The following is a 14,710-nucleotide window of genomic DNA, read 5'->3' on the forward strand; positions in this document are numbered from 1 at the left end:
GAACGGACACCACTGGAGAGGAGAGTGCTACACATAATTCAATGTGGCAAGTAGCCTATCCAAATAGATAAATAGGCTACAATGATTACAGAAGCATATCCTCTGCCCACTCAAGTCAAATCGCGCATTATAGTTGGAAAAGTGTAACAGCCTAAAGGTGGTGGCTATACTGTAGAGATTGGCATATCGGTAGTATATTTTTCGGGAAGCCTGACAGACTGATACGCATTTGGCAACTGTCAAACGGCTGACAGACCGCTCACCAGTAGCCTCTACTAGCCTGGGCAGTGGGGCATTTCTATTCGCTGACAGTAGGACGTCAGAGTGGGGGCGACTACATGGACCCGCAGGCTGCGACAGACGTATTTGTAGCCAGACAAATTACACAAAAGGAATGCGAATATTGTAGCCTATGCCCCATCACAAAGTTACTGTGCGGAATTTAAAAGTAGGCCTAGGCTATATATAAACTAGCTCACTTCCTTTGGGTAATTTGCAGAGCTGGCGGAAGTAGCCTACGTCAGTTATCTCGGCTCTCTGAGGCTTTTATTGCACACTAATTTCAGATGTAGGGAAAAGAGGGGAGAGTAGATTTGAATCACCCCCTGTCGCTTTAAGGACACTTATCAAAGCTTTGCATTTATGCGAAAGGGAAAAATACGATGAGCCACGAGCAACTGAGCAACCAAGGACGGAATTCAGGAGTGGATTGATGTATAACTTACACGGGCCTGGAATAGCCGATGCCTTTGCCTTATGGGGTTTGATCATATACAGTGGATTGTCGTATGCTGAAGTCGCTAAACGGAGGATCATTTGGAAAATATTGCGCATAAGTAGCGAGAGATTTGGAGATTCCTGCCCTCGTGGATTTTATCGCGCAAAGATTTAGCCCTACGGTGGAACTTGTCAGATGAATATGGTTAACCGTTGAAACTCGCTAATAGCCTACAGAGAGGATTATCAACTTATGTAGCCTATTATCTTATCCATTATTGATAAGCACCTAATACGCATTTTGACGGATATTATCTAGACTCTTTTGACAGCGGATCATGGATTGGGTGGTGGAAAACAACGGGCAGCGACATGATTTCTCTGCGCTGTCTGCGGTATTCAGCTATTAACATTGTGTTATTCCAATGCAACAAAGTTGCAAAGGAAGTGGAGTGCATAAATTGTAACTATTTCGCTGTTTTGCACCTGCTTATGTGAAGAACGCGTCGACGTTACAGTATCTAATCGCTTAAAATACGTGAGGATTTGCATCGCTTCTTCCTCGCCCGCATGGAATATTTGAACATTTGTTTATTGTATTCGGGAGGTTTATATTCAAGGTCATTCCGTGAATCTGATTACTTATAGATGTATTATTTATACATCCGTATCTACTAGTGATAACACTATAGATTATTATTTCGGTTGGCCGCACAGGGAATCCGCTTTACGTTAGGTGATTTATAGTGTTTTTGTCATTGCAACATTTCTAAAATGGATGGAAAATTGAAGCAGAGCCGGAGATCCCGTTCCAAACGTGAGAGGGTACGGAGACGGGAGGCAGTGGGCAAGGATGCCCGCAGTCCGAAACCTTCGTCTTGTTCAGATAGGGAGCAAAGTCCTGGGAGGGATCTCGCCTCCCAGAATGGTAAAAAGTCTCCACACTCAACACCCTCTGCCAGAACCTCGCGCCCCCCTCGTCGAAAGAGACGAGAATCCAGTTCTCAAGAAGAGGATATCATTGATGAATTTGCCATTGCCAGTTTCGTCAGCCTGGACTGTCTGGAGGTGAGGCTTATAATTACACATGTCGAACACCTCCGTATTTGCATAAGTTTTCTGCTTGACTAATGAGTTGCTATTCATGAAATGCTGTCACATAACGGTTTGTTTGACAGCAAACAAACAGGTGCTGTTTTCTCTGCAGTGTTGATGAGTGGAATGACTTGATGATCTTGTTCTTGTAGTTATGGCTTTTCTTGTTATATGGCTACTGTACTCAACAATGGTCTGCAGACCCTTTAGATTCATTTGATACACAATTTACATAATTTCATGCATCTATAACCATGTGGAGTGTGCATATATTCATTGGATGGTCCAACGTGTCTTTGATCATCTGTTTCTAGTAGCTTTGATGGTGATTGAACCTCAGGTCTGAAGTCTACAAATGAGATTGTGGATTAGTAATCTCTATCCTTAGATCTCGTTGTGATCTATTGTAGTAACATGAAACATCTGTCCAAGCTCTAGAGTTGTCTAAAAAAAGTTTACATTTGTATTGGTAATTGGTCATTAATACCTTTTTTTGTATTGGTAATTAATAATTGTGAGGCCTACGTAGTATCTGCAATAATTCCTTTAGCCTACATGTTAGTGGCTGGCTGTGGCTGTAAAGGTCAGAGGAACTAAACCCATAGACATCTGCTACTACTTTACTCAGTTGAGTGTGATGATGTAAGCAACACAGTGTGTTGTAATTCCTGCTTGTTCCCCACAGGGACCAAACCACGTGCATGGTACAGGACTGCATTACGTAGCTTGACCTATTGGCTTATTACTAGATTTGAGTACATACGTATTGTCCCTGATATCATCTTTTTTTGTTGTGGACATAAATGGCCAACAGTGTTTACTCACTGGGAGCTTGTCATCAATTTGTCACCTCTCATCTGTTAACAAGGTTAACCTGTCAGGGTCCCAGTAATTACATTGCTCTTCCATTAACTTAAGCCTTCAATGCCACTTACCGGGGTTCAGTGTGAAAGAAGATAGTGTCTAAGAGGAGGGTGCAGAGGGTACATGGAAGTGTGTGTATGTAGGAGAGGGTGATGGTGAGAGGCCTGCTGTGTGTGTGTATGTGCGCGGTGCATGAGTGCATGGGTGTATTGTATGCTCAGATGTGATATTTGTGTGCGTGCCTCCGGTGCTCGCTGCTTATGGCAGTCTGACAGGTTCTGACTCTGAAAGGCCTCTGGGAAGTCTGAGCAAAGTGCTTCTCAAATAGGATCTCACCAGGAGAGCAGTGGATAGGCTGTCAACAGGGTCTCGTCCTTCAGTGACATCCACAAGTGAATGAATGCTGTACTCGACCAGACAGCGAATCAGGCATGATGCAGCTTTCATCAATTCATTCCAATGAATTTAATTAATTCCATCAAATGGATAGTTGTCATATTTGCATGATAATGGGTTGAATGCGGGGATAGTTTGCATAGAGCTACGTGTGGGTTATACTCACATCTGGAAAGCCGACATATGTGATAGGGCTAAGCGGGAATGATGTTAACATTGTTTATAATACGATCAGATGTTCCCCTAACGCTAAATACAGCTTCAGTTGAGGTGCACCCACTCTCTGTTCTGTTTATGATTTGTATCAGCAGCAGAGACTATCCATGTGCTACTGATAGTTCTTGATAGGGAGAACCCTATCACCTAGCATGACTGCAGCGCTAATTGCTTATCAATTATCCAACTGGCACGGCACCATTAGCTATTAAATAACACTCTGGCCTATTGCATCGTGCTCTAATAAGCACAGTGCAGTTAGTTGAAAGAGTGTTCTTAACCTCGCATAATTCACTGATGGCCAATGCCCCGTTCATGACAGTCCACAGAGCCTGGATCTGATTAGAGCGGGAACTTTCACAGTAAATTGAGATCAATCTCACATTTTCTCAGGGTTCATTGAACCCATGCTGCTCTACAATACTGTGCACAGTGTTTATGCAAACGTACATGGTAAGTTTTAGCTGCTTTATCTATGTGGCACTGACTATCCAGTGTAGCCTTTGGAGTGTATTGCTTTCACATTAAACATGTCTCAGTAGTGGTTAATATAGCAGCTTTGGATTGATAGGAAAAAGATGTGTGCTCTTATGATGGCTTATGCTGTGTGTATACTGCAGCTTGTTCTGCTCCCGTAGTCCATTTTATTGTGGTTTGTTTATTTGTTTGGAGTCCCCATTTCATCCGGAAAGCTGCTTATCTGTGTAAATCAACTGTACAAACAAAACCTGCCTGCTTTGTCATATGGGGGGGGGGGGGGGGGGGGGGGGGGGGGCTATGCTAGAGTGATTGGAAATGCGAGATGAGGTATGTAGAATAGACCCACTCAGTGTGGGTTTGGCAAAGCTTTCTCTCACGTGCCTATTAAGACAATTATACAATATTGCTTAAGCCCCTCAAAAGCCCCTCACCCCCCCCCCATGGGTAATGAACTAACAGCAACGATAAGAAAATGTTACCATTATCCACCTTCCATAATAGAAATGAGATGTGATTTTTTCCCCCCTCTCTTTGTGTGACGTTGAGACGAGAGTGGCAAATCCCCCTCGCTAATCCACAGAGGTGATTCTTATGTTCATCTGTTTAGGCATGAACTTTATAAATTCACATGTTTCTTCTTTTACAGGGAGAACCCCCCCCCCCCCCCCCCCCCCCCCCCCCTCTAACCATCAGAACTACATTCATTTGTAATATTTGGAATGTGTATGTGTGGGGGGGGGGGGGTTATTAGACTGTCTTACATTATATCCTTTAAAATAGTATATTACTTGTCATAAACAAACATGTCAAGCCAGTAGCCTACTGTTTTCTGTTATAGCAGTTGTAGTAGAAGCTGCATATGTAACATTTCAGCAGTGTGTTGGAGGAATAAACGGAAAGCTGTACATCAACAGTATAATAGATTTCGATATCTAGACTAGTTGGGATGTTGCTAAAAGCTGTAGAACAACTCAGTGTGTTGAACTACAAGCCATACAGCAACACCTATAGTATTTGGTCTCTTGTTACAGAGGCCTGTTAACTTTTTATTTTTTTAATGGTCTTCATGTTGCATTACCGCTCAGTGTTTTCATTGCTCTTGCAGTGTGATGGCTGTAGTGCAACATTCCGAGCCTGACACGTCCCGTGAAGAAAGGCTTATTAAGTCCCACGGGGTGTCCCTGGGACCCATCTCTCCCAAACTGTCATGCTCGGTGGTGGAGAGAAAGTGGAGAGAGAGCCTCCTTTTGGCTATGCTGCTGAGGCGGTGTGTCCAATATATATAGACATATTATCGAAATATATTCTCCCTAGGAAGGGAACGTTCTCTCCAGAGGGTTTGTGGGGATGTCACATGCACCCCTTATGGTCCCCCTGCTGAACCGTCATTGTCTGTTATGAGAATTAATGAATAGCTTGGCTGCTGTGACTATCACTAGTAGATGCGCTGACCAGATGACAAGTGTCTTCACTGACATTTTCAACCTCTCCCTGACCTGAGTCTGTAATGCCTAGATGTTTCAAGCAGACCACCATAGTCCCTGTGCCCAAGAACGCCAAGGTAGCCTGTCTAAATGACTATCGCCCCGTAGCACTCATACATCTGTAGCCATGAAATGCTTTGAAAGGCTGATCATGGCTCACATCAACACCATCATCCCAGACACCCTGGACCCACTCTAATTCGCATACCGCCTCAACAGATCCACAGATGACGCAATCTCTATTGCACGCCACACTGCCCTCTCCTACCTGGACAAGAGGAAACACCATAGCACAGCGTTCAACACTATAATGCCCTATAAGCTCATCACTAAGCTCAGGACACTGGGATTGAACACCTCCCTCTGCAACTAGATCCTGGACTTCCTGACGGGCTGCTCCCAGGTGGTGAGGGTAGGCAACAATACATCTGCCACAGTGACCCTCAACACAGGGGGCCCTCAGGGGTGCGTGCTTAGACCCCTCTTGTACTCCCTGTTCACCCACAACTGCATGGCAGCACACGACTCCAACACCGTTATTAAGTTTGCTGACAACACGACGGTGGTTGGCCTGATCAACAACGACGATAACCGCCTATAAAGAGGAGGTCAGTGACTTGGCAGTGTGGTGCCAGGACAACAACATCTCCCTCACCGTCAGCAAGACAAAAGGAGCTGATCGTGGACTACAGGAAACAAAGGGCCGAGCACACCCCCATCCACATCGACGGGGCTGTAGTGGAGCGGGTCAAGAGCTTCAAGTTCCTCTGTGTCCACATCACTAAGGAATGATCATGGTCCACACACACCAACACTGTCTTGAAGAAGACATGACAATGGCAAGGGCCCTCAGATTCTCAAAAAGTTCTAAAGTTGCACCATTGAGAGCATTGTGACTGGCCGCATCACCGCTTGGTATGGCAACTGCTTGGCATCTGACTACAAGGCGCTACAGAGGGTAGTGCGCACGTCCCAGTACGTCACTGGGGCCGAGCTCCCTGCAATCCAGGACCTAGGAAGGTCCTAAAAATTGTCAAAGACTCCAGCCACCCGAGTCATAGACTGTTCTCTCTGCTACCGCATGGTAAGCAGTACCGAGTTATCGTTAAACATTGTGTATTTATTCCTTGTGTTATTATTTTTCTATTATTTCTCTTTCATTGTTGAGGAGGGCCCGTAAGTAAGCATTTCGCTACACACGAAATAACATCTGCTAAACACGTGCATGTGACAAATAACATTTGATTTGAGATGTGTTACGGTGCTGCTGATTTTGATTCCCTTTTCATTTGGTTGTCGTTTCCCCTGTGAGAGGTATTGCTGCAGTCTCTGTCAGTGTAATAGCTAGATGTGTTATGTGCTGCTGAGTTGTTGTTTATTGCGCCTTCCTTTCTCTCTCTTGATCCGCTTTGTGTGGTGAGTGACAGGATGTAATTATCAAGTGATTAAGATGTTGTCTTGAAGCCTGAGAAGGATTAGACCTTTGACTGGTTAAAATTGCCTGTTAATTCCGCTGGCTGCTTTGCCTTTTATTGATGGGATTTCCTGAGTCTGACCAGGCTCTGCTTTCCTCTGTGCTCGTTCACTCATAATCAATGAAACAATGTTGAATAAAATAAGGTTAAATAATACGTTATTTGGAGATAATGTCTCCCCATTTGCCAATAAAGCAACATTATTTTTGCATAATGGTTTACATAAATGTGGCATTTGGCTGCAGAAAATGCAAAATGACTGGCTGGCAATGAGGCACGTGAAAGATTTTACAATAAAAGTAATGAAACATAAGTAGAGGGAACACTAAGTGCCTCATTAAATCATGTGTGTTTTCCTTTTGGCCTAGTCCCCTCATTGACAGAGAGCAGTTGAACAGACAGTGAATGGCTTGCCGGTTCGTACTCTCATATAGTTACATCAACATCTCTCAAGTGGATCCCTTTTTAAAACTTGTTTGAGGAGGTCTATACAAGTACTTTTCTGGGCACTTGGGCCCATCATGTACAAAGGTCTATTGGCTGGCTTTGCCGAGTAGCGTATTTACAAAATCCCCCCGCTTTCAGAATAAAGTAGTAAGTAAAAAGGCAATTTGACATTTGATTTACCATTGGAACATTCAATGCAGTAGAGAGGACTATTTCATACAGTCAGTAATATAATACCTGCCTCATCATGCAGATCAACTAAACATCAACTTTATACTCACAACAAATAAGTATAGACATCATTTACTAATCACCACCATCCTATGTTATTACCTAATTATGCACGCCTTTATGAGTGAACTGAGGATAGTCCCAGTCAGTATTAGATAGAACGTCGCGGCCCCGCCCGCCTGTGGTGAAAACAACCTCTGGTTACCTACACTCTTAGGGGAAAAAAAGGGTTCTTCGGCTGTCCCCATAGAAGAACCCTTTTTGGTGTAGGCGCACATAAAAAAAAATCAAAAATTAAAAGTGTGTTTTATTAAATTAAGAATTTTAAATGTCATGGAATATCCTTGTGTGTAGCAATGTCACATTGATAATGTTATTTGAGACAAAGCCTTTTCATTGTTAAACTAGGAATAGGATTTTTCGAATAGGATTTTCAAAATTTGAATACTAACGTCCGTTCGTATATTAGAATATTCGAATAACCGTGTCCATCCCTACTTTCCGTTAGCTTTCTTATGATTTCAGGGTTTGAGCGTTTATTTTGAGAGATGCCGTGACTGGCTATATCTCTATAGAGGGTCTCGGAGCATGTTTTCTTTATAAATTACTCTAGCTGTGAAGGCAATTAGCGTAACAGTTGTCGACATGCTCCCTCCTACAAATGTGAGATAGGAGCATTAGCTCTGAGGGGAATAGTCTTTCTGGTTGGAGTGATACTAACAATAATTGCTGCAGATCTCTATTCCCAGCCTGAAATAAGATATTGAGGTGGCTGCTGCTTGCCATTGCTGCTGCCTCCATTGGCCCTCCCACCGTGGATCCGCTTCTCTCTGCCTTCCCTGTTAAAGAGCCACTGAACACGCCGATTGGCATGTGTTTTTCTGTTGCTCATTAGAGAAAGAGATTTCCGTCTCTCCGTTTCCTGACTGATTCTGCGTTTAGTTAATGAGGTTTGCCCCCCATCAGACACTGTAGACACCGAAGCCTATTTCACTTCTTCAAAATGATTGTAAGATTGTAAGACATCTGTAATATTGTCGTTTTAGTTGCGCAATTTTACATTTAACTACGCAACATGTTATATGTAAACAAAGTCGGAACTGCTGGGCAGGTCTGTCACACTGTCTATGCTATTGAATAAAAAGCGATCACCGCAGCTGTTCATCCCATGTTAGTGGGCAAATGGACATCTTCAAATGAAAACCCAACCTTAAATTTACCCGTTGTGATGCACGGATGTTCCTAACTTCATTTTAGACGAGTGACTTTGTGACCAAAATGTTCCTATTTACACTTTGTAGTCAATTTTGACACTAGAATAATTGCTTCTGACTCGTAATGATGCCACAGGCTATTTTCAACCGGATTCATTGCTTTTTAAAGGCTTGCGCTCTTTAAATATGCAATTCAGAAGTCAATGAGGTGCTTCAGCCACCGATCATATCTCAGAAGGCCTCTTCAGCGGAGACAGACAGCGCTGTCTGTCTGTCAAATATTAGCTTTTGTGTGAGAAGAAATCCAAACGTGGACTGATGTTGTTTTCCAGCAGAATAATAAGCAGTGCCTGGCCAAGTTCATAGAGCTTAGATAAGAGTTGGTTACGCAACGCTGGGGAATCTGTCTCATGTAGATTTCTACTTTTACCCCTCATTCTTTATCAGTCTTTTTATGGCTAGTTAGCCAATGCTGAGCTGCTTTATTTTCTCATGTGGAAGCAAAGCGCTTGTTCCACTCCGTGGGTATATATATATACACTATGCATATAAATAAAGCAGTTCCTTGGTTTTCTTCATCTTTAGTGTCTCTGAAGTCAATGTTAAACTGACTGCGTCTGTAGGAACAGTAGGCAAGGGTTTGTTATATTTTCTATCTTACACAAAATGTTGTGTGAAGATATAGACATGTGCGATGTAGTTAGTACATTATGCTGGACTTCTGCAACCAGTTTGGCAGGAACAGTGAGAAGAGATTTCACACTTATGACTCAGGTTGACAGATGTGCCATAGTATTGGGTATCTCAGATCTGGAATCAGTGCTCTCTCTCCTGACTTCTGCATTATGGGGGTTATATACACCTAAAATGGTTCTTCAGCTGTCCCCATAGGATAACCCTCTTTGGTTCCAGGTGGAACCCTTTTGTTTCCAGGTAGAACCCTTTCCACAGAGGGTTCTGCATGGAACCCAAAAGGGTTTTTAGCCAAAACCAAAAAGGGTTCTACCTGGAACCAAAAAGGGTTCTCCTATTGGGACAGCCGAAGAACCCTTTTTTCTATGTAAACTATGTACTCATCTATGTACTCTTCTTACTTGATTCGGGGTTGTTCGCTCCTTTCAGGCAGACCACTTTGCCACATTTTCTAAAACAAGGACACACACACACCATACACACACTCTTTACTCACGGTGTGGAATGAGACAACAATTACACTGGCACACAGATGGTGGTGAGAGAAAGGTAGGATAATTTATTATATTTGTAAAGTGCTTTTCGTTATACAAGAATGATCTCAAAGTGCATAAAAAAATAAATAATGTATACTGTGCATTTGGAAAGTATTCAGACCCCTTGACTTTCCCTACATTTTGTTATGTTGCAGCCTTATTCTAAAATTGATTAAATTGTTTTTCCCTCCTCAATCTACACACAATACCTCATAATGACAAAGCAAAAACAGATTTTTAGACATTTTTGCAAACTTAAATATCACATTTACATAAGTATTCAGACACTTAGTACTTTGTTGAAATACCTTTGGCAGCAATTACAGCCTCAAGTCTTCTTGGTATGACGCTACAAGCTTCGCACACCTGTATTTGGGGAGTTTCTCTTACTCTTTTCTGCAGATCTTTTCAAGCTATTTTCACGTCTCTCCAGAGATGTTAGATCGGGTTGAAGTCCGGGCTCTGACTGGGCCACTCAAGGACATTCAGAGACTTGTTCCGAAGCCACTCCTGCATTGTCTTGTCTTGTGCTTAGAGTCATTGTCCTGTTGGAAGGTGAACATTCACTCTAGTCTGAGGTCCCGAGCGTCCTGGAGCAGGTTTTCATCAAGGATCTCTGTACTTTGCTCCGTTCATCTTTGCCTCGATCCTGACTAGGCTCCCAGTCCCTGCCGCTGAAAAACATCCCCACAGCATGATGCTACCACCACTACGCTTCACCATAGGGATGGTGCCAGGTTTCCTCCAGACGTGAAGCTTGGCATTCAGGCCAAAGAGTTCAATTTTGGTTTCATCAGACCAGAGAATCTTGTTTTAGGTGCCATTTGGCAAACGCCAAGCAGGCTGTCATGTTCCTTTTACTGAGGAGTGGGTTCCGTCTGGCCACTCTACCATAAAGGCCTGGTTGGTGAAGTGCTGCAGAGATGGTTGTCCTAGAAGGTTCTCCCATCTCCACAGAGGAACTCTAGAGCTCTGTCAGAGTGACCATTGGGTTCTTGGTCACCTTCCTTGTTTTAGATTCCGTCTCTCACAGTTGAAGTGTAACTATGTTAAAAAATTACAGACCTCTACATGCTTTGTAAGTAGAAAAACCTGCAACATCGGCACTGTATCAAATACTTGTTCTCCCCACTGTATATATATATATATATTTTTTTTTGGTTTGTCGATTGCTGTGGATTTAATTTTTTTAATCAGTTTTAGAATAAGGCTGTAACGTAACAAGATGTGGAAAACATCAAGGGGTCTGAATACTTTCCGAAGGCACAGTAACGCTCCCCCACAGCCACTGCTTGCTAGGGATGGGAGAAAAATTGATACATTAGATTATCACATTATTCTTTTTGACGATATTACATAGATTCTACGTCTCCAACTACCGATTCTTGCAAGGTTGTTAACGCTAGCTAGAACTAGTTAGCTGTACCCGTGCCAAAACTGGTATTTGTCCTTCTTTTTAAATAGACATGTTTTCAACACTTTTATTTCCATGACTGATCAAAACTCGTTTTCTCATGACTCTCTGCTGTCCCTCTGCAGCAGACATACGGTGAGCAATATATTTGGAACATCGAATCGCAATAAAATCACAGTATCGAATCGCAATACAAAAAGAATAGTATCGACATCTAAGTGTCTGTCATTTTGATCATGAGGTCCCTGTCAATTCCCAGCCCTAAGATTTGCATTTGGTATCTCCTTTAGCTTCTTACCCAACTGCTCTCTATGTGTTGGTGAAATTATCACTGCTGTAGTTGTTTGTTAAAGGACAAAACAGACTATCGCGGAATGGTTAAAAGGAATTGGTGGCTATTCTTTTGCCTCTCACTTGAACATTGACCATCATTTTCTGTTCATTTTACGATTAGTTAAGTAACTATAGTGGCGGCCTGTAGTCTTCCAGGCTACTGGTTAATTAACTCCTGCCTGGCAGGCAGCAGAGAGAATCCTTCTGCCTGGCAGGCAGCAGAGAGAATCCTTCTGCCTGGCAGGCAGCAGAGAGAATCCTTCTGCCTGGCAGGCAGCAGAGAGAATCCTTCTGCCTGGCAGGCAGCAGAGAGAATCCTTCTGCCTGGCAGGCAGCAGAGAGAATCCTCCTGCCTGGCAGGCGGCAGAGAGAATCCTCCTGCCTGGCAGGCGGCAGAGAGAATCCTTCTGCCTGGCAGGCGGCAGAGAGAATCCTTCTGCCTGGCAGGCGGCAGAGAGAATCCTTCTGTCTGGTAGGCGGCAGAGAGAATCCTTCTGCCTGGCAGGCGGCAGAGAGAATCCTTCTGCCTGGCAGGCGGCAGAGAGAATGCTTCTGCCTGGCAGGCGGCAGAGAGAATGCTTCTGCCTGGCAGGCGGCAGAGAGAATGCTTCTGCCTGGCAGGCGGCAGAGAGAATGCTTCTGCCTGGCAGGCAGCAGAGAGAATCCTTCTGCCTGGCAGGCAGCAGAGAGAATCCTTCTGTATGGCAGGCAGCAGAGAGAATCCTTCTGCCTGGCAGGCAGCAGAGAGAGAAACCATCCCAGTGCGTAGCCCCACACAGCACAGTGCATAAATCCTCCTATTTTCATTATCTGCTCCAGGTGTTGATGAAACAATTCCCCTGCTGGATAATCATATTTCCCTTCCCGCTTGCCAAAAAAGACTGAGGAGAGAGGAGAGAGAGAAAGACAGCGAGAGAAAGGGAGCTCCGATCTGCATCCGTCTGAATGACTAGACTCCCCCTCTTCCCAGCATTTCAATTTGCACAATAATACTAGGGGAGGAAAGGGGGCAGGAAACAGAGGCTGCAAACACTGACAGGCAGACTACGCTCAGGAAGGGAGGGATGTATGGAGGAGGAGGGAGGGAGGTAGGGAGGGGTCTGTCTGTGTGTAATAGGGTGTTCTAGCCGGGTGACGCCACCATGGTACAGTGGTGCCACTCAGAGCAGGGGTTGTGTGATATGAGTGGTTCTGTGTGTGGTAGAATGTTTCAGCCGGGTGACGCACGCCACCATGGTACAGTGGTGCCATTCGGAGCAGGGGCTGTGTATGTGTGGGGAGGGCGGATTACAGAGTGACAGTGAGTGACAGAACGGTGGCCGTCGCCATGTGTACTCACAGCCAGATCCACCCGCGCCATAAATAGAAAGAATGGCATGGCACAGCAACTCAGCCATCATAGGCGACGAGTGATGCTAAACTGAGAAACAGGCAGGCGAGTAATGGACGGTAGTCAAAGCTCTGCTGTGACTACCATGGTGGGAATGCAGTCGCCTGAGCTGACAATTGTCAACACATTTAGCCAGGCTGCTTCACTGAAATACATTTATCAGTACAGGTAATTGACTTGACAAACATACAGACATCTGAGATATGTTCTTTTGGTAGAGTGATTTGTTTCCATTTGTACCGATAGCTACATTTTGTAGTAGTTGTTAGTCAGTGGGTGGTTACTAGTGTTTAACCATAGGAAAGGGAGAAAATCACAGCACAGGCATAGTCCTACCCTACACTACACGGTGGTTCTACTATCCTATAGACCAGGTATTCACAAATATATATATCTATTTTTTATTCTTCACATTTTCAAACAGTCCATTTAATATTTTCCAACAGGGCTATATATTTGGGTGAGTTTTTCCTCGCCTGAGTAGCCTCGTTTTAATTTTATTTTTGGCAGTGAAACATCTAGTGTTCAGTGAAATAACAACACAATGTCAAATACAGGTAGTAGAGGTCGACCGATTATGATTTTTCAACGCCGATACCGATTATTGGAGGACCAAAAAAATCCGATACCGATTAATCGGCTGATTAAATAAAAAAATGTTTTTGTAATAAAGACAATTACAAAAATGCTGAATGAACACTTATTTTAACTTAATATAATACATCAATAAAATCAATTTAGCCTCATAAATAATGAAACATGTTCAAATTGGTTTAAATAATGCAAAAACAAAGTGTTGGAGAAGAAAGTAAAAGTGCAATATGTGCCATGTAAGAAAGCTAACGTTTAAGTTCCTTGCTCAGAACATGAGAACATATGAAAGCTGGTGGTTACTTTTAACACGAGTCTTCAATATTCCCAGGTAAGAAGTTTTTGGTTGTAGTTATTTTAGGAATTATAGGACTATTTCTCTCTATACGATTTGTATTTCATATACCTTTGACTATTGGATGTACTTATAGGCACTTTAGTATTGCCAGTGTAACAGTATAGCTTCCATCCCTCTCCTCGCAGCTACCTGGGCTCGAACCAGGAACACATCGACAACAGCCACCCAGCGTTACCCATGCAGAGCAAGGGGAACAACTACTCCAAGTCTCAGAGCGAGTGACGTTTGAAACGCTATTAGCACGCACCCCGCTAACTAGCTCGCCATTTCACGTCGGTTACACCAGCCTAATCTCGGGAGTTGATAGGCTTGAAGTCATAAACAGCGCAATGCTTGAAGCATTGCGAAGAACTGCTGGCAAAACGCATGAAATTGCTGTTTGAAGGAATGCTTACGAGCCTGCTGGTGCCTACCATCGCTCAGTCAGACTGCTATATAACATAACATATATAATATAATAACACACAGAAATACGACCCTTAGGTCATTAATATGGTTGAATCCAGAAACTATCATCTGGAAAACACAACGTTTATTCTTTCAGTGAAATACGGAACCGTTTCGTATTTTATCTAACGGGTCGCATCCATAAGTCTAAATATTCCAAACTGTTGCATATACCCTGACTCTGCGTGCAATGACCAATGACACAATTTCACCTGGTTAATATTGCCTGCTAACCTGGATTTCTTTTAGCTAAATATGCAGCTTTAAAAATATATACTTCTGTGTATTGATTTTAAGAAAGGCATTGATGTTTATGGTTAGGTACACGT

At 43.4% G+C, this 14,710-nt stretch overlaps 1 protein-coding gene across 10 annotated transcripts in view; it reads left to right on the forward strand.

Moving 5' to 3' along the window:
• Positions 1-332: 332 nt before the first annotated feature.
• Positions 333-14,710, forward strand: part of LOC129853455 (autism susceptibility gene 2 protein-like) — a 412,695-nt gene continuing 398,317 nt past the window's right edge. For all 10 annotated transcript variants that reach the window (XM_055919505.1, XM_055919511.1, XM_055919507.1 and 7 more), the window contains exon 1: positions 333-1,785. In XM_055919505.1, the coding sequence (XP_055775480.1) occupies positions 1,492-1,785 (294 nt within the window). In that variant the 5' untranslated portion in view covers positions 333-1,491. The remainder of the gene's footprint in view (positions 1,786-14,710) is intronic.

This window comes from Salvelinus fontinalis, chromosome 4, assembly GCF_029448725.1.
Source record: "Salvelinus fontinalis isolate EN_2023a chromosome 4, ASM2944872v1, whole genome shotgun sequence".
NCBI lineage: Eukaryota > Metazoa > Chordata > Actinopteri > Salmoniformes > Salmonidae > Salvelinus > Salvelinus fontinalis.